This window comes from Antennarius striatus, chromosome 5 (assembly GCF_040054535.1).
Source record: "Antennarius striatus isolate MH-2024 chromosome 5, ASM4005453v1, whole genome shotgun sequence".
NCBI lineage: Eukaryota > Metazoa > Chordata > Actinopteri > Lophiiformes > Antennariidae > Antennarius > Antennarius striatus.
In genome coordinates, this window is record NC_090780.1 from 23990430 (window position 1) to 24015544 (window position 25115).

The window sequence follows — 25115 nt, forward strand, 5'->3', positions numbered from 1 at the left end:
GTAGACTCACCTCACGATGTCCAGATTCCAAACCGACCCTCGTCTGGTGAAGCAGGAACAGCAGACGGAAGGACTTCTCCCCGGCTTCCTGTCTGCGTCAAACTCGGACGCGGCGACACCTGCCTGAGACGGAGAAAAGGGGCCTCCGAGGAAAAAGACTCCCGACAACTCCAGAACGCTTCATGTTCATACATTTTTAATGGTGTTGACTTTGGCTTGGGTTTAACTAACGACTCCAGGACGCTACAAACTGAAAAACTCCGGCTTCTTTCTTCTACTTCTTCTTCTTCTTCTCCGGATCGGTTTGCGTTTGAGATTCTGGATTCAAATCATGACAATGCGAAGCAGCATTAGGGGGGGTGGGAGGCAAAAAAAAAACATGTTTAGTCGTCACCACAGAAGCAAAAATGGGAGAGGAATACATTACAAAGTAAGTTTTCCACAGTAACTGTATTGCAAAAAAGTAAACAAGGCCGACAAGCATATCATTGGACAACAATATGTTTGTTCCTCGGAGTTTTAAAAATAAAGTTGAGCCGTGAATCTGGAACAGAATCATCTAAAATACAGAAAAATAGATTCAGGTCAGAGAAAAAAAAAAAAAAAAGGTTTGTAAATACTTACTAGTACTGTCAAGAACAGTCAGGGAAGACAGCTACAACAGGTATCAGTCACTGTCCCGGCACAGTGGATGCATTTAATAAGGTCGGACATACAAAAATAAAACCACAAAAAAAATCAAAAAGCAACACAAATGTGGTACAAACAAAAAAACCTGAATATATGAAGTTGATCGGAGCATTTCTCATCCTGTATGTGAGACGTAGAGTTTACATCTGTGGTTAAAACACTGCTGCTACGGAGTATAGCACGTTAAAGTGTTAAAAAAAATGTCCCAAACTGAAATATAAATTGTGGCGACGGAGGCGCAGACGTTTAGGATTTTTAGCATCAACAGGAAAATGATAACGAGAATAACAGCGTCGGAAATGTTGACCGTGAAAAGAATCGACGAGACGGAGATAAAAACGTTCAACTTATGTAGATCCTAGTGTGAAAAATTGTCTGCGATTGGCCGCCACCGAACACACACACACGCACACACGCACGCACACACGCACACACACACACACACGCACACACCACTCCCTCCTCAAAAAAAAAAAAAAAATAAGAAAAGGAAAAACAAAAATTGTCTGCTAATTCCACAAGTTGATGAAATATTCAAAAGCAAAGACTCTTAGGAATTGTACAAGTATAAAAAAGCTACAAACATTAATAAATTACATCACCGACACATAAACACTTCACAAGGTGCTAGTAAAATAATTCTGAAACCCTTCAGGATACTAGAACTCCAACAAGAGGCTGGTCATAGAAACTTTAAGTGTTTTCGTTTTGTTTTTTATCCTTTTTTACATCATTTTTCCCCTCAAAGCTTCGTCTCTTGTTCGAACAGAATCACAATACGATTAGCTTTGTGTACGTAAGGCCATATGACAAGAAAAAGTTATTACTTCAGTTGGTTTCCAGGCAACACCTTTTTGAATCGAAACAAAAAATTTTTTTTTAAAAATTCAAATTTAAATTCCACGATAAAAAAAAAAAACACACTTGAAAAAAAAATAAAAATGAAGGATTATACTTTATATCCATATATATATATATTTATTTTTCATTTATTCATAATTAGAAAAAACTGGTAAAAATGTAGAATTAAGCCTTAAAGGGGAGGGGGGTACAAAAAAGTAAGGATTTAAAAGGCTATGTACAAGCTACATTCTAGATACTGGACTGTGTGAGGATGTTGGAAACGCCGATGAGTTTTTGTGGGTGCTGCCTGCGAAAGCAAAAGAAGAGCGAAAGTATCCCCGAACCGGAACATGGATGAGGCTTATCATTACGTCGCCTGTGGTGTCAGAACATTTTAAATCCTATGATAACCCTTCGCTGACGTCGCTCCGGACGCTTTGTGCTTTACATCCAACTTCCAATAAATAAATATCGTCGCTAATCGTTCAAACAAACGTAATACGGAGAAAGGAAAAAAACCCAAGAAAAAACGCTAAAATCTGCGCACAAGATGGAGAATCTTGGCTGGGGATGGGCTGTTTTTTTATTCTTTTTTTTTAATCCTTGTCAGTAATAATGATAAGCTGCATCCATATATAGTAAGAAATAAGGTGTAAAAAGCCCCCAAACCCCCCCCCCCCTCCCCCGACACAAGAAGCGCACATGCAACTGAATACATGCAGAGGATACTTTCAAAATAAAACATCTTGGAATGCCTGCAATGTAACGTCTACTTCATGTTTTTTAGCAACCCCTGATAAACTGACAGCTGTAGTAAAATGAGACATGTCCTCTTAAAAAATATTTATAGTAGGTTCTGTACACTTTAATATCTGAAAGTTATAAAGTATAAGTAGAGGCAAAAACCTATATCGAGTGACGCTCTTCTTAGAAATTGAAAAATGCATGATTTTTCTTCTTCTTCTTCTTTTTTCTTCCATCGTTGGATTGACTCAGTGAATGTGGGGGGGTGGGGGTATGATGGTGTGGGGGAGGGGTGGGGGTGGGGGGTGAGGTTGGGATCGGACCCAGCTCGTGATTTCCCAGTCCTGCAGCGTTGTGCTGCGTGCTACAGAAGGAGCTTTCCGTTTCGATGGATCTTTAAGATCTTTCCGAGTCTCTGTTTGGCCGTGGCCATGCCTTTCTTTAGCCGCTTCGCTGCGGGAAGGAAGGGAAAAGACAGCAGGTCAGAATGACACATCTACTCCCCAAGTAAGTATCAACATCTTGTAGCTGGGGGGTCTTCTTCCCATCCACCTTTATGTGGCAGCATCATTTTCTTGACTCGCTGCTGCCCCTAGTGGCGGATCGGTGGAATGACGATAAACTGCTACAGTTTGACACCCTTTAGTGTTTTTATGTTCATATTTTCCACATTATTTTAATTGTTTTGTCTGCTTTTAATTCCACTTTTAACCTATTTTGAAATATTTTATTGGATTTTTATTTGATATTTTATTTAACTTTTCATGGTGCAGCACTTTGGAAACCTTGTGTTTGTTTAAATTGTTCTATATGAATAAAGTCGATTGGATTAGATGTTCCAAAAACACTCCAAAGGTGACATTTAAGATCAAATACGAGTGAAATTTGTGTTGTAATTCTCTCATCCTGCCACTAGGGGTGTGTAAAGTTCATTATTACGTTATTATGGGTTGTTCTTCTATCCTCATGAACATTTTCGCTACCCTGACGGTCTGCGCCAAAGCAACAAAGTCGTGATGTGAGTTTGCAGCTCGACCCAGAAGTCTTAGAAAGAAGCTAACAGAAGTTAGCGGCTAGCGCCCCCCCAGTCTCACCTTTGGCGTCCGCCGACGCGGCGCGCTCGCCCTTGGCCGTGGAGCTGCTGTTGGTGCTCGTGGAGTTGGTGCTGTTGTTGGTGCTGGGAGACGAGACGGACGGTCGCCGCTGGCTGAGGAACACCCCCGGCGCCATGGGCTGCGGCCCCGCCCCCGGCGACTTCACCGCCCCAGTGTTGAACTCGTGGTCTGTCAGGCTGCCGTCGTGGGAGTCCACGTTGTGCTCCGGCGAGCTGCTGTCCTGAGAGAGTTTCAGCGGCTCCTCCGTCACCGTCGCCTTCTTTTTGGTGCTTTTCTTCTTCTTCTTGGTTTTCTGCTGCTCCTCCTGCGGGACGCACATCGTTCCCTCGCGTCACATTTACAGGAATCCTCGCCGCGCGCTGTGTTAAAACGGCGTTGTGACCCACCTGATGCGACAGTTTCGCCGCTGCCGCCGCCAGCCCCGTTTCTATGGATGCCACCCGGGCGCCGTCTCTCGCCGGCCTCTCCTGTCGGGGAACCGAGGGTCCGACGCGAGCTGCGATGACATCACAGTTACCAACCTGACCGAATCATCGTTTCTAGCAAACGGCGAGCGTTTTTTTTTTTTTTTACCCGTCGGGCTGTAGGGAGTGTCGTCGCTGCTTTTCCGTTTTTTCGATCTGGATTTGAACACCGGATTATCCTCCTCGGACTCCAACGAAGGGTAAACTGGAACGACAAGACGACGTTAACACGTGACGGGGAGCCGATTACACGCGTTCCGTGTAGAACGCGACATTAAATCCGCGTTCCTTCGCCGTTTGGAAATGTAAGTTTTCCAGCGACGGCGTCCAGACAGCTGGGAGGCAGCTGCCGCCCCGCCTCTCTTCCTGCTCGCCGCACAATCATTTCCAATCCAAGCACTCTAATATCCGATAATTGGACGATCAACATGAAAATTAGCGTGTTTACAGAAGAGGAAAGGAGTTGCCAGCGTGGAGAAAAAATAAAAAGAGCTTCGCGGAGGCCCCCGAAGGTTTCAGAGCAAGAATGTTTCCTGTGATGAACAACTAATTAGACGCTAATGAGAAGTTCAATAAGCATCTAAAGTCGCAAGTTCTGACTTGCGTTAATGGCTTATTAACAAGCTGGGGGGGGTTCCAAACTGCTGCTCTTGGACGGCGTTCGCAAAGGGGGGAAAAAAAACAAAAAAAAAACGTTTCCGAAAGGAAAAAGAAAAGAAATTACAAATTGGATCGACACGAAAGAGAAAGGGCGGATTTTTTTTTTTTTTTTTGGAAAGGATGCATGAAAAAAAAAAAGAAAAAGAAAGAAATAAACTCCATCATCTGCTGCTGATGAAGCGTTTCCAAGGAGTTGGGGGGAGGGGTGGGGGGGTATGTCGATTCCGACGGAGGGCAGGAGTCGGAATCGGCACCTGTTAGCGGCGGATAATCACTTTCCTCGTTCGTTCAGTTTGCCTGGAGCGAAATTAAAAATAAAAATTACAAATAAATAAAAAACAAAAAAACAAAAAACGCTTCTCACCGTAGTCTGAATCCTTGAAACACGCGTCCATGTGATCCTGGTCGTCATCGTAATCCAGACTCTCCATGCTGCTGCTTTTCCTGGGTTTCTTGGGGAGTCGTTTGGTGGGTCGCTTGCTGTCGCCTCCTCCTCCTCCTCCTCCGCCGCCGCCGCCGCTCTTCTTCCCGGCCTGCGTTCCGTGCGAGTTGCTCTTTAACTGGCTATTGTTTCTGGACTGGCTGTTGCTCCACGGCTGCTGCTGCTGCTGCTGCTGCTGCAAGCTGTCTGAAGACGACAGGTTGGCCATGGACAGCATGCCCTGAATGGCCTCCTGTGTGCTGGGAGATGCAGGTGGCTGACTGTAAGTACGTCAATAAAGAATACACAACAACAGCAGCATTACACGGCAGTCCACACAGCGGCAGAGGAAGAACTCATGAGGGATCGTTATCATTTGGACAGCTGCGAATTAATCAAAAAAATCTGGAAAAGCAAAATCTAAATGTTCTCGAGGGACAACTGTAGCATTTAAGCTATTAGCTCCCGAGCTAAGAGGCTATCAAGAGGCTATCCTGCTCGGCGCCGTAACGATATGACAAACGAGCGTGTTTCTGCCCGTGTTTTCCTTCTTTCTTTCAGCGCTCATTTGCGGCTCCGGCCGCGGTGGAAACAGACCATCAAGAGGGGAGCGACGCGTGCGGGAGGCGGCAGGAAGAGCCTGGAGCCGCGCGGCGTTTTTGATAGATGAAGGCGGGGATGAAGCTGCTGACTGAATGTGTGTAAACTGTTGCTCCAGTCGCCGGTGAAGTCATGAAAAGTATTTTTTTCATCCGATTCCATCGTCGCATAGCGGCTCGTTTTGTCTGTCAGTGGGTCGTCTTAAAATTAATCGACTGAGCGGGAAATAAAAGGTCCAGCGGGAGGCGTTCGGATGTTAATGCGTGTTCTGTAACCCAGGTGTGTGTGGGTGTGAAGGAGAGACGTGATGTCATCAGGGGGGAGGGGCTACCTGTTGGCGCTGTAGTCGATCCCGCCCACTTGCTTGCTGGCCTGCAGCAGGTCGAGGATCCCGGCGGCGCTGCCGCTCTTCTTCTTGACCTTGGAGTTGCGAGATTTGACCTCTGGCTTGACCTCCGTGTCGATGTGAAGCGTCTCCTCGTCCGAGGAGTCCACACTCTGGACAGAAAGAAGGACAGAGTGAGGAGACGACGGCGACCGCCATCGGTTCGAGTCCCATTTATGGTTTGGAAAGAGATTCCACTCCAATTCTAAGAAACTCCATTACAGGGATTTGGTTCTTATCCTGTATAATTTAGAGGCTATTAGCATTTATTTACTCATTGATTAATGAATCAAAAGTTTTTTCTACTAAAAATTTGATTCTACAGAAAAATTTAACATGACATTTAACGTATGAAAATTATCATAAATAAAAACGCCACAATAAAACAATATTATAAAAAATTCATGCAATACATAGATACTAATAATAACTAACATTAATAATAATAATAATATTGAAAAATGAAAATGTTGAAATATTCATGATATATTGAGGTATTTTTGTAAATTCATGTCAAATAATAAAACACCTTTTAGCATAATCAATAAATTATTTCATAGAATTAAAAAAAATTATTTCAATTAATTTAGATTGTTTATTATGTTTATTTTGAAGCTCGTGAGTGGGCGGAGTTGGTTGTAGGACTCCAGTGTTAGCGTTAGCTACTTAGCATCGCAACATGTGATTTTGATAAGTGTAAAGGCGTGTCATGTGATCCGTACCTTGGACACCAGGGACTGGAACTTTGGTTTCTTGGCTGGTTGGATCGGCTCTCTGATGTCTGACAGGACTGGAACGATAAATTAATTCATTACTGAGAAACAGATTAAAAAAATTTAAAATGTTGGGATGGATATGAATAAAAATCTAATTAAAATCTGTGGATGTGAGTCAGAGAATTTAGCTTGGAGATCCCAGCTCAGATCTGGACTTTTTTGCGTGAACTGTTTCTTTAACACATTATTATGTAAAAAAGCAAAACAAAAAAACATTCAGGTTAAATAAGTTGCAGTTCATGGATCAAAACTGTAAAACTCCTGACCTGACAGGTCATTTAATGCCAATCTGTGTCCATTTATTCACCATCTGACACTCGGTGAGCGTTGAGGTTTGGTACCCGGCCCTAAATAAACCCAAACACTCACAGGACTGATCTCTCTTCGCCGTGTTCTTTTTCCGCCTGATGGGGAATTCGTCAATCTTCAGCTCCCCTTCATCCGACACGTACTCGTACTCGTCTCTCACTGGCTTGGTTTTGTCCTCTTTTAGGTTTTGTAACGATCCAAAAACACTTGAGTTAGTCTGGGGTTTCAACATCTTGGAACTGAAAAGGAAACCGCAGGACAATAAGAGTCATTGGAGGCTCTCGCAGCCCGAAGTCCTTGAATTAGCTCTGATGGATGCGGCGCTGATGGCTGACGGCTCTGAAATCACCCTAATACCCCACAAGAGGAGGTTGAGACGCTGGAGGCTCCATACCTACCCCAGCATTTTCTTGTGGGACATGGTGAAGCTGAACTTGTCTTTGTGTCCCGACAGCAGCGTTCTGTCAAACTTGCACTCTTCCTCCATCTTCAGCAGCGAGTCGGGTTTACTGTTCTGTGGAGTCACACAGGAAGTAACGTCACACACACACACACGGTCCCCACGACGTCAACTATCAGACTCTGGAAGTGTGTGTGTGTGTTAGCATAATCATTTATTAGTCGCTAATCAGGCAGAAGTTTAAAAATCACAGCAAAAAGGAGAAAATCATGAATTTAAGGTGAATTAATTTTGCTTGATTCTTTAATTTAACCAATATTGGTGAATGTTGGGTAATTTGTAAGAGAAACCGAGGAAATTAATGTCAGTTTAATTTAGTTTCTGTTCCGTTTGCATTAAGTTTTATTTATTATCAGGTTATCTGAACCAATCAGACCAAACCGTCACTTAGGAATCAGAATAGAAATCACTGCAGAGCGACTGCGCAATGATCCAAGAACAGATATTTAATTCTTTTTCGCCTGAAAATAGATGCTAACGTCCATTTCTCCTCTGCACACCACACAGCGGCGTCGCCTCTGGTGACCACGACAAAACAAGCTCTCTTACTGCAAACGCTGTGCAGGAACCGTCGGACTGAGATCTGCTAACATTCCACAGAAGTTAGTCCCCCTCGTGCGACTGCCGCTCGGGGATGATGACACAACAAACTTTTTGTGTAAAAGCCGACAGCATGTGTGAACACTTAGGACGCAGCAGAGAGGATATGGACGTAATTCCATTAGGTAAACTGTGGGAGGTTGGACGTTTCTGCAGCGCTGATGAGCTGCAGGCCTCAAACGTGCGAGTCGAGCCACATCGGGATTTTTTTTTCTCTCGCTGCTTTGAAGTCAAGTGTGCAAAGTCGTGTTTTCCTGGACTCTTCTTTCCTTGAGGATCATTTTCACTTTTTTAAAGAATGGGGGAGGTGATTTGCTTTTTTTTTTTTTTTTTTTTGAAATCGTGGGATTTTCTTACCTTGTACTTCCATTTCGCTTCGGTCTTGTTTTTATTCTGCTCTCTGATTTCGAACTTGTCCACGTTGTTCTGCTTTATTTCCTTCTCTGACATGCTCAGGACGTTCTTAACCACCTGTGTAACGGATGGTTACCCCGTTAAATTAGACAGGCAGGGGGCGAAAAATGGCCGAAATAATTCCGCGAAATCGGGACAATTTATAACCCCTCTGACGTCAACATCTGCTCACCTTCATCTTTTTTGGCTGCTCCGTTTTGCTGATGATGTCTTTTCTGTGGGACTCCAGAGCTGCGAACGTGGAGGACTTGGTTGGCGGCGACAGATCTTTGACTTTCTTGGCTTTCTTCTTCCCCCCTTCCTTGACCTTCGGCACCTTTGGGGGCTTGGGGGCCTTGGGCATCTTTGGCGGTTTGGGAGGCTTGGGAGGTTTCGGGGGTTTGGAGGCTTTCTTTCTGGCTTTCTCTCCTCTGGGCGAGGGGACGTGGGCCGGGGAAACGGGCTCCTCGGGCTCGGAGTGGGTGGACGGGGGCTCCTCCACCGGGATCTTGATGCTGGGCTCGCTCTTAATGGCTTTGGTTGCATTCTGGAAGTACAAGCATGGAATTGTGGGAAGTTTAAATTATTTTGAAGTAAATTTACCTGAATTCCAAATGAAAACAAAACAGTTTGAAGCTATCGATCACACCGCTCTGGTGACATTTCATGAGTTCATCGAAACAAACCAATTCAATTGATTCATTTTAAATTCAATTTTAATTATTTGGCACCAAATCCAGTGGAATTTCCAAAGAAGAGTAAGTCAAGAGCATTTATGCTGCAGAAATAAATCGGATCCCTCAACTGAAAGCACTTGCAATGAGAAAAAAAAATAAAATCAACTGCCTTTAACAGACAGAACCCTTGAGCGGATCCCAACTCTCCACACGTTGGTTCTTGGGGTTTAACGGATCCCAGATCGAATAAAATCCAAATACCTCTGACAGTCTTATCTCTTTTGCGAGGTCCTTGATGAGCTGCGACGGTTTCATGTTCTCTGGGAGTTCGTCTTCGTGTTCCAGGAGGGCCTGTTTTTAGAAAACACAAGGAGTAAGTCATTCTTTACGCCGACGCCTCGGACGGACGACTGACACGCGACGCAGACGTACCTGTTTTTTAGTCCAAGCTCTGAAGGCTCCGTTGATGATTTTGGCACCGTGGATCAGGTAAGGGGCCGGCTGCTTGTTCGCTTTATGTAAACCTGCGAAAAAGTGAATGAATTCTGACTTTTATTCAAGCGTTTGCAACATTTCCACGTAAATCAATGTGTTTTTTCTTCGTTTTCATCCATCTGTGAGCTGGTGACGCTCATATTAGGAGGGAATGGAGGGAAGCACCTCTTTAAATCTTCACATGTCACTGAAGACCTTATTAGAGTAGTTAATGGTTACCGCGGCGGGGGGAGAACGGATGTAGACCCACAAGTATTTCAAATTTCAAACGGGCATAATACTTCACGTCAAGTTTTAAATATCTTTATTGGATAAACCGGCGCAGACATTTCATCTCAAACTGCAATTTTACTGCCTCGCAACAGGATGATGATCTCACTATGCTGGTGCTCATTGTGATGAATCGTGTAATTTGAGCATGTTTGGAGACTCTATTATTACATACTTGTACAGTAAAATAAAAGACGGTAAACCAACGGCCTGAAACGGAGCAGAAACAGAAGGTTTATTGGTCCACAGCTGCTGTCTATCTCTTTGTTCCGGATATTTGGACATTAGGAGATACTTCGCATTCCCAAACGTACTGGAGTGATCAAGTTTATATATAAATATTTATTTACCTGTGATTAACCATAATTAATCAGTTGGTTATTCTGATTAACTCAATTAAAAGGGATAACTAGATGAAATAAACCAGACATGGATGAAAATTACCCTCCGGTTAGTTAGACTTGGTCTACATTAACAATCCAGTAACTCATCTTTTGAAGTTGTTCCTCTTTATTTGTCGATTACTGGCAGAGCGTCGGATCGTTAACATCGTATTTTCTATTATTAAATATCGTATTTCTATCAAATGAAACGGATTTCAAACCAAAAACGGGATATTATTAATAACATCGGGTCCAAAACGCAGCAGCAGCAAAGGCGCTCGTCTTCTTGCACTGAAAGGCCTGGAAGTCACTAAAGACTAATATATTAACACACACACACACACACACACACAGAAAATGGTGGAAATATAAACAATTGGCCCAAGCCAGCTGAGCGGAGTTTAAACACAGCTTGTAATGGAGCAAGTGATTCTAGCTGGGCCAAAGCGTTTGAAGATAATCATCTGTGAACTTGGCGATTCACCGATTTAATGACTGAAATAATATCAGAGAATCCAGCCGGTCATCTGTGCAGCAGACACGCAGACACAAGGTGAACGCGGGGCTCGGGAGAAAAGGCCTTCTACAGCGACGGTGGGGACATAAAGACTAAAACTGTTTACCTTTGAATCTCTCCAGGAGGTGGCGTCCCACGTACCAACACGCCGTCTCAAAGTTGGGGAAGGGGGTGAGAGTTTTGACCTTTAGCCGCTTCTCGATTTCATAAGCTCTGAGGAGAATAAAAACACACCGCCGCACATTTTCAAAAGGTTTACAGCAGCAATGTTTCACCAGGTAAGTATAAATGAGGACGACTTCTTAACAGATGGGTGGAATTGGGAGCTGAAAACTCAAATGAAGACCCAGAGGAACCTGCTTGATGTCAAAAAGACTGAACAAGTAATGAAATGGCATCCGAACCTCATCTGCATCTCCACACTCAGGTTGTGGACGAAGTGTCCAGAGAACGCCAGACAGTCGACCGGAGTCAGTATTGCATTGATCCAACCTGAAGAGGCAATCGGGGACGAATTAGCATTACGATAACTCGCTATTCTAATCTAGCCTAGCCTATTCTACTCTAGCCAAGCCTATTCTCCTTTAGTCTAATCTACTCTAGTCTACTCTACTCTAGTCTACTCTAGTGTATTTTCGTCTACTGTAGTCTATTCTAGTCTACTCCAGTCAAGTGTATTCTAGTCTAGTCTATTCTACTCTATTCTAGTCTAGTCTACTCTATTCTAGTTTTCTCTAGTCTAGTCTTGTCCACTCTAGTCTAGTGTATTTTAGTCTACTCTAGTCTAGTCCACTGTAGTCTAGTCTATTCTACTCTATTCTAGTCTAGTCTACTCTAGTCTAGTCTACTCTAGTCTACTGTTCCGTTCGTCGCTCTGACCTGATGGGATGAACAGAGTCTGCCCTTGCTTCAGTGTGCATTTGTAACACTTGTCCACCTGGTCGGCAAAGAACATCTCGCTGTGATTGGACGACGACCTCCAGCGCTCGTAAAGGGACAGGTTGGCCGAGGTGGGCTTGATGAGGAAGAAGATCTTTTCTCCCTGCAAACACAAAGACAGTCTTTGGTTTACGGGGTTCATTCTGATTGGACGTTCTGGTCCAAGCGAGGAGTGGGACGGACCTTCAGGACGTGGTACCAGACGGAGGCGCCGCCGCACTCGATGTGGAAGTCAGTGTAGCTGTCTTTGACGCAGATCAGACAGTACTTGGTGACTTTGGGCTTCCCCAGCAGTGCATCGTCAGGCCAGTAGTTTTCTACCCAAGACAACCGCCGTACGATCTGCGGACTCTCCACGATACTGTTCATCCTGTGCCAGGAAACACACAGTCAGAAATCGGCAGTGGGAGTTTTCCAGGATCTTCAGATTAAAAGCACGCACCTGGTGTCAGAGAACTCCAGGTTGATGACGTTCAACACTTTCTTCCTGTTTGTGCTGTAGTAATAGTCGACAAACTCTTTGAGCTTCATCTTGCTGTCGGTCTGTTTGGTGACGTCGACGACGTCAACGCCGACGTCCGGACCTGAAAGGAGGAGAAAAAAACCACACTTAAGAAAAAACAAACTACTACAGCACATGTGTCAAACTCAAGGCCCGGGGGCCGAATGTGGCCCGCCACATCATTTTATGTGGCCCACGAGAGCATCAAGGGTCAGAGTGTCTAAAAATAAATACTGTAGGTCAAAAATGTGTAATGTTTGTAATTTGAATAGGTAATAGTCAGAGTTATTTATTTAGTTACATTACATTGAGTTACATTTGTTAGTTACATCTGGCTCTTTGAGGACAGCCGTGATGCTGATGTGGACCTCGGTGAAAATGAGTTTGACACCCCTGTTCTACAGGATTAGTGCTGTCTTTAAACAGGAAACTGGTTCTGTGTGGTGTTGATGTGCAACATGTGATGTCATGGAGACGGGAGCAGTGCGTGGGGAACATGAAGGGGAGGTGCGCCCCCTACCGACGAGAAACATGCTGTAAAAATAATCATAGTTGTTACTGTTCTCTTCTTTTTGTAACACCTGCTTTGTCAATAAAGTTACTCCTGAATATTTATAGTCAGAATATTACACTAGTTACACTAGAATATTATCTAGTTTCTGGTTGCAGTAGTGCTACGACCAGCTGTGTTCCTTACCGACGTAGTTCTCCACGTCGCTGATGTAGAACGTGGGGGCCGGCATGGACATCCCCAGGCCCTCCTTCTTCTGTGCCAGGATTGGCTCGTTGAAGCCGTTCTCCTCTAGGTAGTCCATGGTCAGCTGACCGCCCCCCAGCTTCACCACCACATCATCAGCACTGGACACCAGAGTGAAGAAGCCCCAGAGCATGATGGGTAAGTTTCACAAACTGGACATACCTAATAAAGAGCTACAACTTCAGCAGCTGAAGATAAATGTGGTGAAACACTGCCCCCTAGTGGAGAAACTAGTAAGTCTGAATGAATAATCAATATGAAGCAGAATATATTTTCTATTCTAATTGAATTCATTAGAGACTGAATTTTAATGTATTTTGGTAAATCTGTTCTTTCAGCTCAATAAGGAGAAGAAAAATCATGTCTAAATGTTGTTACCTGGGAAACGTCCTGCTGCGGAGCTCCTTTATGAAAACCTGACTGCCGTTCTGAACGGCTTTGATGTCTGTGCTTTGCCCCGTGTCATGTTTGCTCCAGTTCTTTTTCTTTTTCACTGATCAACAGGAAGAAACACAACGATGCAGAGCTTCTTTGTCAAGCTAAAACGACATTAAGGGTCAGAAGTTATCCTCACAATTCATACTCACATGTGGATTTACCGTGGGTCTTCTCGCAGTTCGGGCAGTGATAAATGTCGATATCTGGAGCGTCATCTTCATCCACCCCAACACAGCTAGAAGGACAGGAAGAGTTTTTAAATTTGACTTAAAATTTGTAAAAAGTCATCGTTTTGATTGAAGTTTAAAAGTTTTATCATGAAGAACTCAAGACAGTCTCTGAGAAACCTGAAACCCTTATATAAAACAACTTTCACAAACAGAATGGAGCCAACCACGTAACCACGGAAACAAAAAAACACAAACGATTAAAGTCTGAATAGTCTTGAAGATCCGGTCACAGCATCGGATCCACATCTGTGTAAACACGGCTAGGAGGCGAGGGGGTGAGGAAGCAGGGTAGGGCAGTGTTCTGTGTGGCTCACAATGCAGTTAGCAACAGCTAGCAGCTAATCAAAGACGAGAAAGATTAGCTGAAAATGTTAATTTGTGAAAAAACATGAGGTCCGGGGGTTCCATGCCCGTCAGTTGTGGTGCGATTAAAACCTGGTCCTGAAAGGTCCGGATTCCACTCAAGTTCAGGGAGCAGAAGGGCAAAACCTCAGCCCATCCTTAACCTGTATATCTGTGGATTCCTACTGATGTTTCCCGTCTTTAAATCAAATTCCCAACTGGCATCCAATTCAAAAAGAGAATCAATTTGCAAAAAGCCAGTGAATAAACACTCAATTTAATTTAGAATATCTAACATAATCCCTCAGCTCCACCTAGCAGCGGTGTCGTTCCTCCACACCAGCACATTCCTCCCGTTTGGAGACGCTGCTCCACTAAAACGAACTGGGAGTTTCCCAGAATGGCTCCTATGTTCCCAAGGCGAGCTCCACAGCTTTACTACGCCGCCCACTCACTTTCACCGAAGGCAAATACGAGTGTGGGCGGGAGCGTAGTGGAAATGCCTGTTCAGGACATTGCTGGGCTTGGAAAGACCGGCCAAAAGATTACCACAGCTCTGAACACACACCGATCACATTAGGAGTCTAAAGGCGCGACAGCTTACAAAGCTTCCACACCAGATGTAATAAACGGGGAAGGACTTGAGATCCAGTGACCAGATTTTATGTCTGTTTTAAACGTGTTTTAGAGAAGCTTGGACGCCACTGATGAATGAGTAATAGAAGCAGTGAAGATGACGACCAGTCGACTCGACTCCTTTAAAAAAAGACACAAATCTGCTGATGACCTCTAGGAAAGAGGTTTTGTTTTGTTGATCCATTCCAGCGCCAAAAACACCACGATAGATTTTATGAAACTCAGGAATGTGGTGAAGATTCTGCTTATTCTTGAGTGTTTTTACATTGTTTTACTCATCAAGTGTTTCTATTCTACTTCTGCTTAAATTTATGTTGACTTATCTTTTACACCAGGCTACTACAAGTCTACAAGTACAGTAGATGTTAACTTAAACCTCTGAGTCTGTAGGGGGCGTTAGCAAGATTCTTTAAATGCTCTCCAGACCTGATGCCCCAAAAATAAAGTTTTAAGGTAATTAAATAATTTTGTGACCTCTGTTATTACAAAATCCCTCTATTTCAAAATTTCATGTAAACACAAATTTATAAACAACCTCATCTACATTTGGGTGTAAAAACAAAGTTCCTTCTTTAGATATTCGTTCCATTCAGGGCAACATGGACGAAACGTGTCCAAAAGTCTTTTATTCAATAACAGAAAACTAGTTTACTGAGCAAAATCACCTTCACTGAAAGGAAAAAATACATAACCTGTAGTATATTTTCATTTCACCTCTTATGTATTATCAATAACAAATTGTCACAAACTAAATTTTTGTCTGGTTGTAGGGAAAATTATGATTATTTCCGCCACTCAGCTCTATTTATAACCATTGAATAGTTCCTCGTGAGCGCCCTCTATTTGAACTGCAGCTGAAGATGTGTGTGTGTGTGTGTGTGTGTGTGTGTCTGAGACACAACACAAACAAGCATGCTGCACACACACCCACACACTCATGTGAACCAGGTGAGGTAAGCGTGATTCTCAGGGATGATTGGGTGTTTTTCCTGATGACGCTGTAACTCCATTCAAACATGTTTGGAAGAAAAAGGTCAAAGATCTGGGAGGAGACGACGGCCGATGAACAGGAATGATCTGCGACAACATAACTAACTTAAAGGTGAACCAAAGCTTTTATTTTGTTTTATTTATGTGCATTTATTACAAATGTTTGCTCGCATTTAAATTCCGATACCCAGATAAGAAAATATGTCGCCAAGCAAAGCAGTTATTCTTCTTTCTCTGGACGGCGCTGCGGTTTCTCTTCCCTCCAATTGATAAAATGTAAAAATCAAACAAATAGATGATATTCATTTTATATTATTGTTAATTATTGGTATTAAAGTATGGGAAATAACACGTGATTCAGTTGTAGGCGTTTGCGGTCACACTGAACGGAGAACATTACCACGTTTTACCTGACGCACGCTTCCATCATTTGAGAAGGAAGCATTTCACAAAACATACAATCACATGTCTGCAGCCCAGCGTGACACAATAATAAGACTGACGCCAACAATGACACAAACTACTCATGCGCCTGTGTCTCAAAACACTGAGTTAACCATGTGTTCAGACTTGAAAACAGCAGCACGTGGAAAAAAAGTGAGCAGGAAATTGCTTCCAGCACCCTCCCATTATTTTACAGAATAAATCTTACCTGGAATTTATTATTTGGATATGTGATTAAAAAAAAAACTTCTGTTCTCAAAATGAAATCAATAAATGAAATCTTCCCAAGCCATGAGATATCAAAAGCCATCTCTCCTGTACAGGATAGATGTGTACATAAAGTTTAATGAAAAAAAAAATTAAACATTGTCTTGCAAAAGCTAATTCACAAACAGAATGTGGCCATCTGGTAACTATGGAAACAAAATCCCCTCCCACAAATACATATTAAAGGTTCCCGAATAACATGAGGCAACAGTTCCGATTGTGTCGATAAAGTTTTGCTTAAAAATACTGAGGAGTTTTCAAGATCTGCTCCAGAAAGGAAACCTAGAATGAAAGCTAGAATGAGCCTTGTTGTCGCCATGGATACAGAAAAAATAAAACAAAATAAAAAATTGAATTAAAAGTTCCTTGATAGAATGCACCACTTCTGTACTTGGTAGTTCTTAGTAATAATAAAACTTTAACAGATTTTAATTTACACCGCGTTCGGACGCAACGCCGTCTGACATTTCCCTCCTAGCTTAATTCACGACAGCGAAAATTTGCGCTGAACTCATGTTGAGTCTGTTTATCTCCTCATGCTAATCGTAAGTCAAACGGAAAAAACTGGCAACGCGTCCGGAGCGTCTGCCCGGCAGCAACCCCCGTGACCCCCGAAAGTGGAAGAACCGGTTCGGGGGGAAAAAACATGAATGAACTAGACAAATAAGAAAAGCCGGATTAGAGCAGATGCACTAGCACCTCTCCGGATTACACAGAACTATTACTTCTAGTATAAAATCAGTTGGCATGGCAACAGATCTTGGGGTCAAAAACATTTATTATGGAATTCCTTCATTCGGTGGGAACGCTCCGACGACTAGCAACGATAAATCATTGAAACAGAGAGCGTGTCATGAGCAGCGACTTGTAAACACACCCGCAGCGGCGAACAGTCGTAAAACAGTCGTGTTCAGCTGTTTATTTACATTCCTGAGAGATTCTCACAGTCTGTTTGTTTGCTTGTGTTAGATAAGTCTGCTGCCGCCGCAAAGAGGAAATGGAACGTTAAATTATATAACTCCTTCCTGCGTCTCCACGCAGTCGTGCATAATAAATGTGATTAACCATCATGTCAGTGTTTAGCCTCACCTGTGCACGTTTATCAGTGACACACACACACACATTCAAACACACACACACACACAGCTGTCAACCCCAGCCCAGCTAAGGCTACGTTCGCATGCGTCATCGCTCATTCTGGGTGTTTGGCACAGATCAGATTCGATTATCTTGACGGTTCACATTCATCATTAAAAGCGACAACAAAAGACGCGGTGGTGAGACGACACGCGGCGGTCCAACACAAACGGACGCGTTAGCAGCAAAACGATTGCCTGACATTTGGTTTTGGAGGACGGCAAACACTTTGTCAACAGCAGATTGTGAACTGCTGATGACCTCCATTGTTGCTCAGTCTCTCTCTTGTCATCTGATGACGACAGAGTCTGTTTGGGCAGATCCTCGTGAATGTACAAGTGTTCATGTGGAGATGCATCCAATCCAGGGGTCAATTGTTTTCTTATATAGTAGTGATTGGGGACCACTAGTATATACGGAGTGAGATGCGTAAGGCAGTTGGTTTTAGTTATGTGCATTATTTAGTTATTTCAATGTAGAGCCTAATTTAAAGATATTTTAAAAAAATTTTTTTGGAATGAAACATTATTTGTCCTTTTAAGGAGAGAGCTTATGTGTTTCTTTGCACTTTACATCCCCTCAGAGAAATTTAAAAAAGTATCCTCTTTATTTATTTAAGAAATAAGGAAGAGATTTTTGGGGGCAGTTGTTTAAAAAATGCTTTCATTGCATAGTTTTGGCTTTATAGTCACAACACCTCAGATGTTTTTCTTATTCTAGAACGAATTCAATAAATTTATTTCAGTCATAATTTTTCTGCAAGTTCATTCACAAACAACAAAACAAAAAGCAAACATTGAGAGAAAACTGCACCAGAAATCATCTGGAATGTTGAACCGCGTGCGGAACACCAACACCATCTCCAACATCTCCCTTTCACGCCGCTGAGGATTGTGGGACGACAGGATGGAGAGAACTGCTGAACGACAAGGAGAACGGGGGGTTCGCTCAGAGCTTTTGGATGATTAAACACGAGGACTGGACCATTAACCACCCGCAGGAGAACCGAGTTTAAATATGTGATATTAAAAAGTGGATTTATCTGTCGCCTCTCGATCTATGAGCATCAACCAGAAGCGGAGGTGCAGTCCTGCTGATCGGTGGGGACGGGTGCTTCATGAAAACACTGAGGAGGTGGGGAGGAGAGACTGGAGGGATGGAAGAGAAAGAACCAGAGTGGGCGATGAGCTCAGTCAGAGGCTGAGCTGAACAAACACAACAACAAACACACCCTCAGACGCAAACGCATTCGCTGTCGCTTCACGTCGGGGGTACCGTCTACAAAAACTAATCGGTTCAACTGGCAAACCGGATTTTATACCAATAAGTAATCACATTTATTCCATACCCACTCCCAAATCCCTCCATTTAAGGGTCAAAGAGCAAAGGTCAAGATAATGTTGCACAGCGCAATTTAGCATTAGCAACCGTGGCAACAAATGGGCAGTCATTTGTTGCTCACTTAATTCCTCTTTACACTGCAGAGCTGATTCTTCAGGTGTCGCCTTCATCACTGTGACAGTAGTGAGGGTTGGCAGCCAGGAACAGGAAAAATGCTTAGATCATTTAAAAAAGGTTTCTTTTGAAAGCTAAATTAAAGTTTTTCCTGTTCTGCACAGTTTCGGGTTCCAGCGTTCACGTAGCTCTGGTTGTCCAGAATGTCTGAGTTCAAGCCCAAAATTTTGGACCTAAGAATATCAATACTTGGCAAAATCAATTGACATTACAATTCCATGGAGAGTTTGAAAATAAAGCCCTTTTCAATAAAACGAATGGTTTCTGCCACTGAAACAAGCTTTTATTTTGAAATACAGGCAGGAACTGCTGCTGTCCATTTACAGTATATGACAGTAACTAAGCGGTCAAACAGGAAAAGATAGAAACAAAGCTGCTTTGTCCCTTCATTCTGTTTAAAACCACAGCCATGCTACAGTGCGATGCTAACAAGAATATTTTTTTTAAATGACACATTCCAAGAGATATAGAGTTAGAGGCGTCAAAGAAAACCACATGACCTCATCATTAGGAGAACAAGCTGGAAATAGTGATGGAGGTGTGGCAGGATGAGTGGAAGTAACGCAATTTAAGAATGACACCAATGATCTGCGGTTAGCTGAAATAATTGGAATCGTGTGATCACAAGTGTGACACGCCTGTAGTGCACGATTGTCTATTAAATGACAATGAGTCAGGGGAATTCCATGACTCATGCTAGCTAAGCACATGTAGCATTCATAGCCTACCCATGTAGGAACACACAGGATGTGACTTACACCTGATTTGATACGATTGGACAAAAAAATGGCTTCAGCCTGGCGACGTGAACGCAGTCTTAGCATCGCGCTAATGACAATATAATGACATCACGTCTTAGTGTTTGCTTGGCTAATAGCATAATATAGGTAGTCCTGTACATACGAACATTCAGAGGTATGAACAAATGCGCGCCGCCACATTTCCGCTTCCTACCACCACCCCCTTGGGGGCAGCACTGCTTTGTTCAAGCAGCTTCAACACTCGTCCCCCTCTTGTTGTTGTTGTCCTTGTTAGCATCTCAGCGCGTCAGGCTTTACTGTTTATCATGGATGATAAAGCAAAGGTAGTGAAGATGACAACTCTGACTCTGACCAACAGTAACTCCTCCCTCCTCTTCCTTCAATCTAAAGGTAAGTCACATACAGTATCAACAGTGGAGCATCAACATAAGCAGCTGACTCTGATTGTTGTCGATCTTTAAAACTGGTGGAGAGATCCTTAAGGTGTTTTCTTTTTCTGCTCCTCAAGGATTAAATAAGGGTTAAGGTAGCAGAGATGAAGATGCTGAGGTTCTCTCTGGGAGTGACCAGGATGGATAGGATCAGGAATGAGTACATCAGAGGGACAGCACATGTTAGAGGTTCTGGAGATAAAGTCAGAGAGGCCAGACTGAGATGGTTTGGACATGTCCAGAGGAGAGATAGTGAATATATTGGTAGAAGGATGCTGAGTTTTGAACTGCCAGGCAGGAGGCCTAGAGGAAGACCAAAGAGGAAGTTTATGGATGTAGTGAAAGAGGACATGAAGGTAGTTGGTGTGAGAGAAGACGATGCAGAAGACAGGGTTAGATGGAGGACACTGATTGGCTGTGGAGACCCCTGAAGGGAAAAGCCCAAGGAGAAAAGTAATGTACACCGTAAACTAATCTGGATTGAAACGATCACATGAATTATAAATGACACTTAACATTAGATATTGGAAATAAACATATGTATTTTCATATGATTTCATGTTTTTATTCTTTTATATTGTACAGCAACATAATATCATGAGCGTTTTAACGGTTTTCTCGTGATTTTTAGAGTCCAGTATTTGTGATGGACAGAGGTTGAGTTAAATGGCGTAAACTTCATTTTTATTTTTTCACACATTTTGTTTGAAAACCGACATATAATCGATAACGACTGAACTCCAAATGACCTGTACCTGTATTTTCATTTATCATGGGTTTTTATGTGTTTCTATTGTTTTTGGTTAATCTTACGGAATAGCATTTTTGTATTTAGAGTAGAAATTGTATTTAAAATACCTGAAATGGTGATTATAGATCAAAATTTAATAAATAAACACTTACGAACAAATCAACTTCCGAACAACCTCTCAAGAACCGGTTGTGTTTTTGCTGTATCTCACACAAGTGAAACATATGAATCGGACATGTAGATTAAAAACAAGACAACACCGGCTCTGGAGCTGCTATGGTTTGAAAATCTGAACTATTTCCTGATAAACACCAGCTGTGTGCAACAATAACGGTCAGCCGCCTCTCAAAAACTGTCTCCTCAGCCCTGACTCTTGAAAGCAACATAACGTCTGAGAGGTGGCAAGACGACTTTGAAGAAGTGGGAAACATTTTTTGTAGTTTTGATGGAACAGGAGTTCTATCAGTCTACCTACCTGGTTTCTATAGCTTGACGATATAATTACTCAGTCATTACCACCTCTAACAACCTCTAACGATCATGCACAACATGACTGATAACAGCGCACAGTAAAACGTGACTCTTTCCATCTCTGGGTGGAGTATGGTGTACCTCTGACTCATTACAACAGAGTGAAAACAGCTGAGCTAAGGTGCATCACGATCCTCTTTTACACATCCTGGTGGAGGCGGGGCCAGGCGGCGGGACGGGCCCGCCCGGTGACTAAAGCGCGGTGTTGAAGCTCGCAACTGGAAGATTCAAAAAGCTGCTGGTAGCAGTTAGCTGCAAACTCAAAGCAGAAGAATGTCAGGGGAAAATGTGGGAAACCACGCAAAGTCAACCGCCAAGCAATAAAAAAACCAGCGATGTCGTGTTAATCCAACGTCACCAAGGCGACTGAATGCAGACGCCGCTGCGTTACGCCTCATGTTTTATTTGGAGAATGCATCGCTGTTGCACAATTGTCAAGAAGGGTCATCTCTAGAAAGAGCTTTTCTTTCTTTAGAATTATATCTGCTTCAAAGCTGACAGTCTTGATTCTGTAAAATGTATTTCTAGTTTAGTGACTCACCGCTACGAACAGGCACCAACACTGACATCCCAGTCGGAATGTCACAGCTGAGCCATTCCGACTGGGATCACACCGGTGTTGTACCGGATGTAGTGTGACCCCCACCTCAACCCCGTCTGAAAAACTCAGAGAAGGATTCCGCCACAACACCGAACACCACAGGGCAACTGTGACAGACCTGCCCACGCTAAAGCGATACGACCCTGATGAAGACCTGCAGGGTGGGCTGAGCAATCCACGGGTACTCAGCAGGCCGCCAATCCCAAAGGATATACAGAGGTTGTGCCGCTCCACAGAGAGAAGGATTACTGCTGGAAGTGATGCCACAATGGGACAAACTAACTACGTACAATTTACGGCAATCGTACTTTAATGTCAAGAAAACTGCTAACATGTAATTGGGATTAAAATCCATGTTGTTATTCCTAATTTACCAAAATTTGACATTTGTAAATACCTACATATCACAGCCTGAATTATTATACTTCATTATAAACTGGAAGGATTCCATTATAACACACTTTTATGTAAATAAAACACATTTTCTGGTCCTTATAAAGGAGGTAAACCTTCAACCCATGACCTGATATATGTCCTGGTGTGAATCAGTATTCAACACATTTAAGGTTGAAGATTTCATGCTTTTTGTTCGGACGTTCTCTCGGTGGAGGTCACCGGAGCTCCGCCGCGATGCCGGCTGCACGGCAGCGGAGGCAGCCGGGGAGGAGGGGCGAGGGGAGCGGGGCAGCGTCAACGTTCAGGCGCGTAAACACCGCCCGGTGCTCGATCACCGACCGGAACACCGGTAATTACACGCCCCCCACCACCACCACCACCACCACCACCACCTCCGAAAGAGTGAAGGAAAAATGTGAAACACGAAAAGATCGAACATGGAGGTGGTGGTGGGGGGGGGGCAGTAAGAACTACCATATGGGGGGGGGGGGTGAATAACGCGGGGGGGGGAAGTGATGAGCAGCGACGGATGATATGTCACCGTCTAATTGCTGCGATAGCGTAGAAAAAGTGCAGTCAGACCAGCTCTGTTAGCGACGGGAAACATGTTCTGCTACCCCCCCCCCCCCGAAGCTTCCAGCAAAGCGGGGCTATTGTCAGCCATGGCTGCTGCCCGCCAGGAAGGCTACGACTCCGGTCGTGATTTTCAAACCGAAGTCGGGGTGAAAACAGTCGGTGAAAACTCGCCGGAGAGGCTTCCGCCGCGGCGGATTCTAGCTAGGCTACCCCGCTAAACATCGACTGGAAGGCAGCGAGAGGCAGGAGGCGAGCCCGCCGAGGCTTCCCTCTCCGCCCGCCGCCGCCGCCGCTCGCATCGGGGGTCGGCTGAGTTTGGGGCTACGCAGCGGTGGTCACATACGCATTCGCTTCACGAAATAGACGGCGCCCGCTAGCGAAAAAAAAACCCCCCGCGGTAACTTTTTATTAACGGCTCCTGGTTTGTGTTATTCCCGATAAAAATGTCACACAACCCCGGGTCTCGGGTGCGGATAACTCCGCCTTCTTGTTCTTCTCCAAAGCGGCCCTCTGTTCAGATGCAAGACGGGCGACGGAGAGCCACAAAGCTGTCAAACGCACCAGCAGACCTCGCCATTTTTGTTTGTTTTCCGCAAAACGCCAAAAATAAAAAAATTTAAAAAAAATATATAAATAAAAACACCCCGCACCACAAAAAAAAAAAACATCACGGCGGCGGGTCTTTTTTCGGAGCTTACCTGCCGTGGAACCAGTCCTTGCAAGCATCGCACTCGATCATAAACTGGGTCACGTCGTAAGGTAATCTGCAGATGCAATATACTGGTACAGTCGCCATGTTCAATTCACAACTACGTCGGGATAGACTGGGGGGGCTGCAGGAGGAACAACGTCCTGCAAACAATATGATCCAATATGATCTTCCCCAGGAAAAAAAAAAAAAAAAAAAAAAAAAAAAAAAAAAAACCAGGGCCAGGGGCAGACCTGGAGCCTAAACGCACATCCCCATCACACCGCGGCCGGGCGGAGGAGACACAAGCGCGGCGTCGCAGGCTGTCCTTGAACGCATCGTTATTATTCTCATTATTCTCATTATTACTACATGCATGTGTGTGTGTGTGTGTGTGTCCCCCCCCACCCCCAACCCACCACCACCACCACCCCCACCCCCAACTCCCTCCCTCCAGTGGTGACTGGACGGAACCGAAACCCCGGAGGAAGAAAAAAATGTGAAGCTTCGATGATGTCGAGGATGAAATTTAAAAAAATAAATAAATAAATAAAAAAAGCAAAAAAAAAAAAAAAAAAAAAGCAAATAAATAATTAAATGTGAAAGTTACGTCAGGGAGCTGCTTGTTTTCTTTTTTTTTCTTTTTTTTGTTTTTTTTTAAAAAGCGGATGAATGAATGGTCCGAATCAATCAACGCGCTGCAGCGGGTCTGAACAGAGGGGCTTTGAACGCAGCAGCTGCATTCAAAAGCCTCGCAGACAAAAACATGTTTGACTATGAGCTGATGGGCTTCAGCTATTACGTAATAATTAACCTGATCAGTTCGTGATTAAATTAACTGCAATTAGAATATAAATTTTTTTTGTTGTATTTAATGTTAATTTACACCATAATCATTAATAATGAAAATGTAAATTACATAAGATAACTTTAAATATACTTGGTTTTTTTAAAAAAGACAACAACTTATATAGTAATATCAATTACATGTATGTATCCATATATATTTACATTACATATTATTTAATGTAAATTATACAAGGTAACGTAATACTTGTGTTGTTTAATTTTGTTTGCACGATTAAATAACATTTAAACGTGCAAAATAATAAGTATGATGGTATACAGTATATTATGAATTTTTATTCATTCTATTTAGGATTAACGCTATATTACATATAATAAATTTAAAGAATAACACTTAAATGTATAATGTTTTGTATATTATACTGTATAAGATTATAAAGATATAACTTACTGTATGTGAAAAGGAAATTGTTATAACTAAAGAATAGCATCTAAAAGTATTACATGGTTTTATTATACTGTAAAGGATAATACATTCATTTATTATTGAATAAATAAATGTTTTGATCTTTGC

At 43.2% G+C, this 25115-nt stretch overlaps 1 protein-coding gene across 2 annotated transcripts; it reads right to left on the bottom strand.

Moving 5' to 3' along the window:
* Positions 1–2229: 2229 nt before the first annotated feature.
* phf2 (PHD finger protein 2) lies at positions 2230–24143 on the bottom strand. Of its 2 annotated transcripts, none has more exons than XM_068314896.1 (22): positions 23745–24143; positions 13588–13673; positions 13379–13493; positions 12941–13101; positions 12184–12325; positions 11925–12111; positions 11682–11844; positions 11207–11294; positions 10909–11015; positions 9570–9661; positions 9399–9488; positions 8654–9007; positions 8425–8538; positions 7406–7521; positions 7068–7246; positions 6645–6712; positions 5869–6035; positions 4881–5197; positions 3966–4061; positions 3779–3888; positions 3372–3696; positions 2230–2730 (listed from the first exon to the last, which is right to left on the bottom strand). In XM_068314896.1, exons 1-22 carry the CDS (start codon positions 23840–23842, stop codon positions 2642–2644), a joined length of 3264 nt encoding a protein of 1087 aa, XP_068170997.1. In that variant the 5' UTR covers positions 23843–24143; the 3' UTR covers positions 2230–2641. The 2 variants fall into 2 exon arrangements, with proteins under 2 accessions (XP_068170997.1, XP_068170996.1); XM_068314895.1 differs by having other exon boundaries at positions 4881–5218.
* Between the last annotated feature and the right edge of the window lie 972 nt (positions 24144–25115).

Excerpts from the sequence above, each read along its gene's own strand:
- phf2 (XM_068314895.1), bottom strand. The coding sequence starts at position 23,842 with ATGGCGACTGTACCAGTATATTGCATCTGCAGATTACCTTACGACGTG. Across the intron at positions 13,494-13,587 it reads GACCCACGGTAAATCCACAT|TGAAAAAGAAAAAGAACTGG; the intron begins GTGAGTATGAAT and ends CCTGTTGATCAG. Across the intron at positions 2,731-3,371 it reads CGCGTCGGCGGACGCCAAAG|CGAAGCGGCTAAAGAAAGGC; the intron begins GTGAGACTGGGG and ends TCCTTCCCGCAG.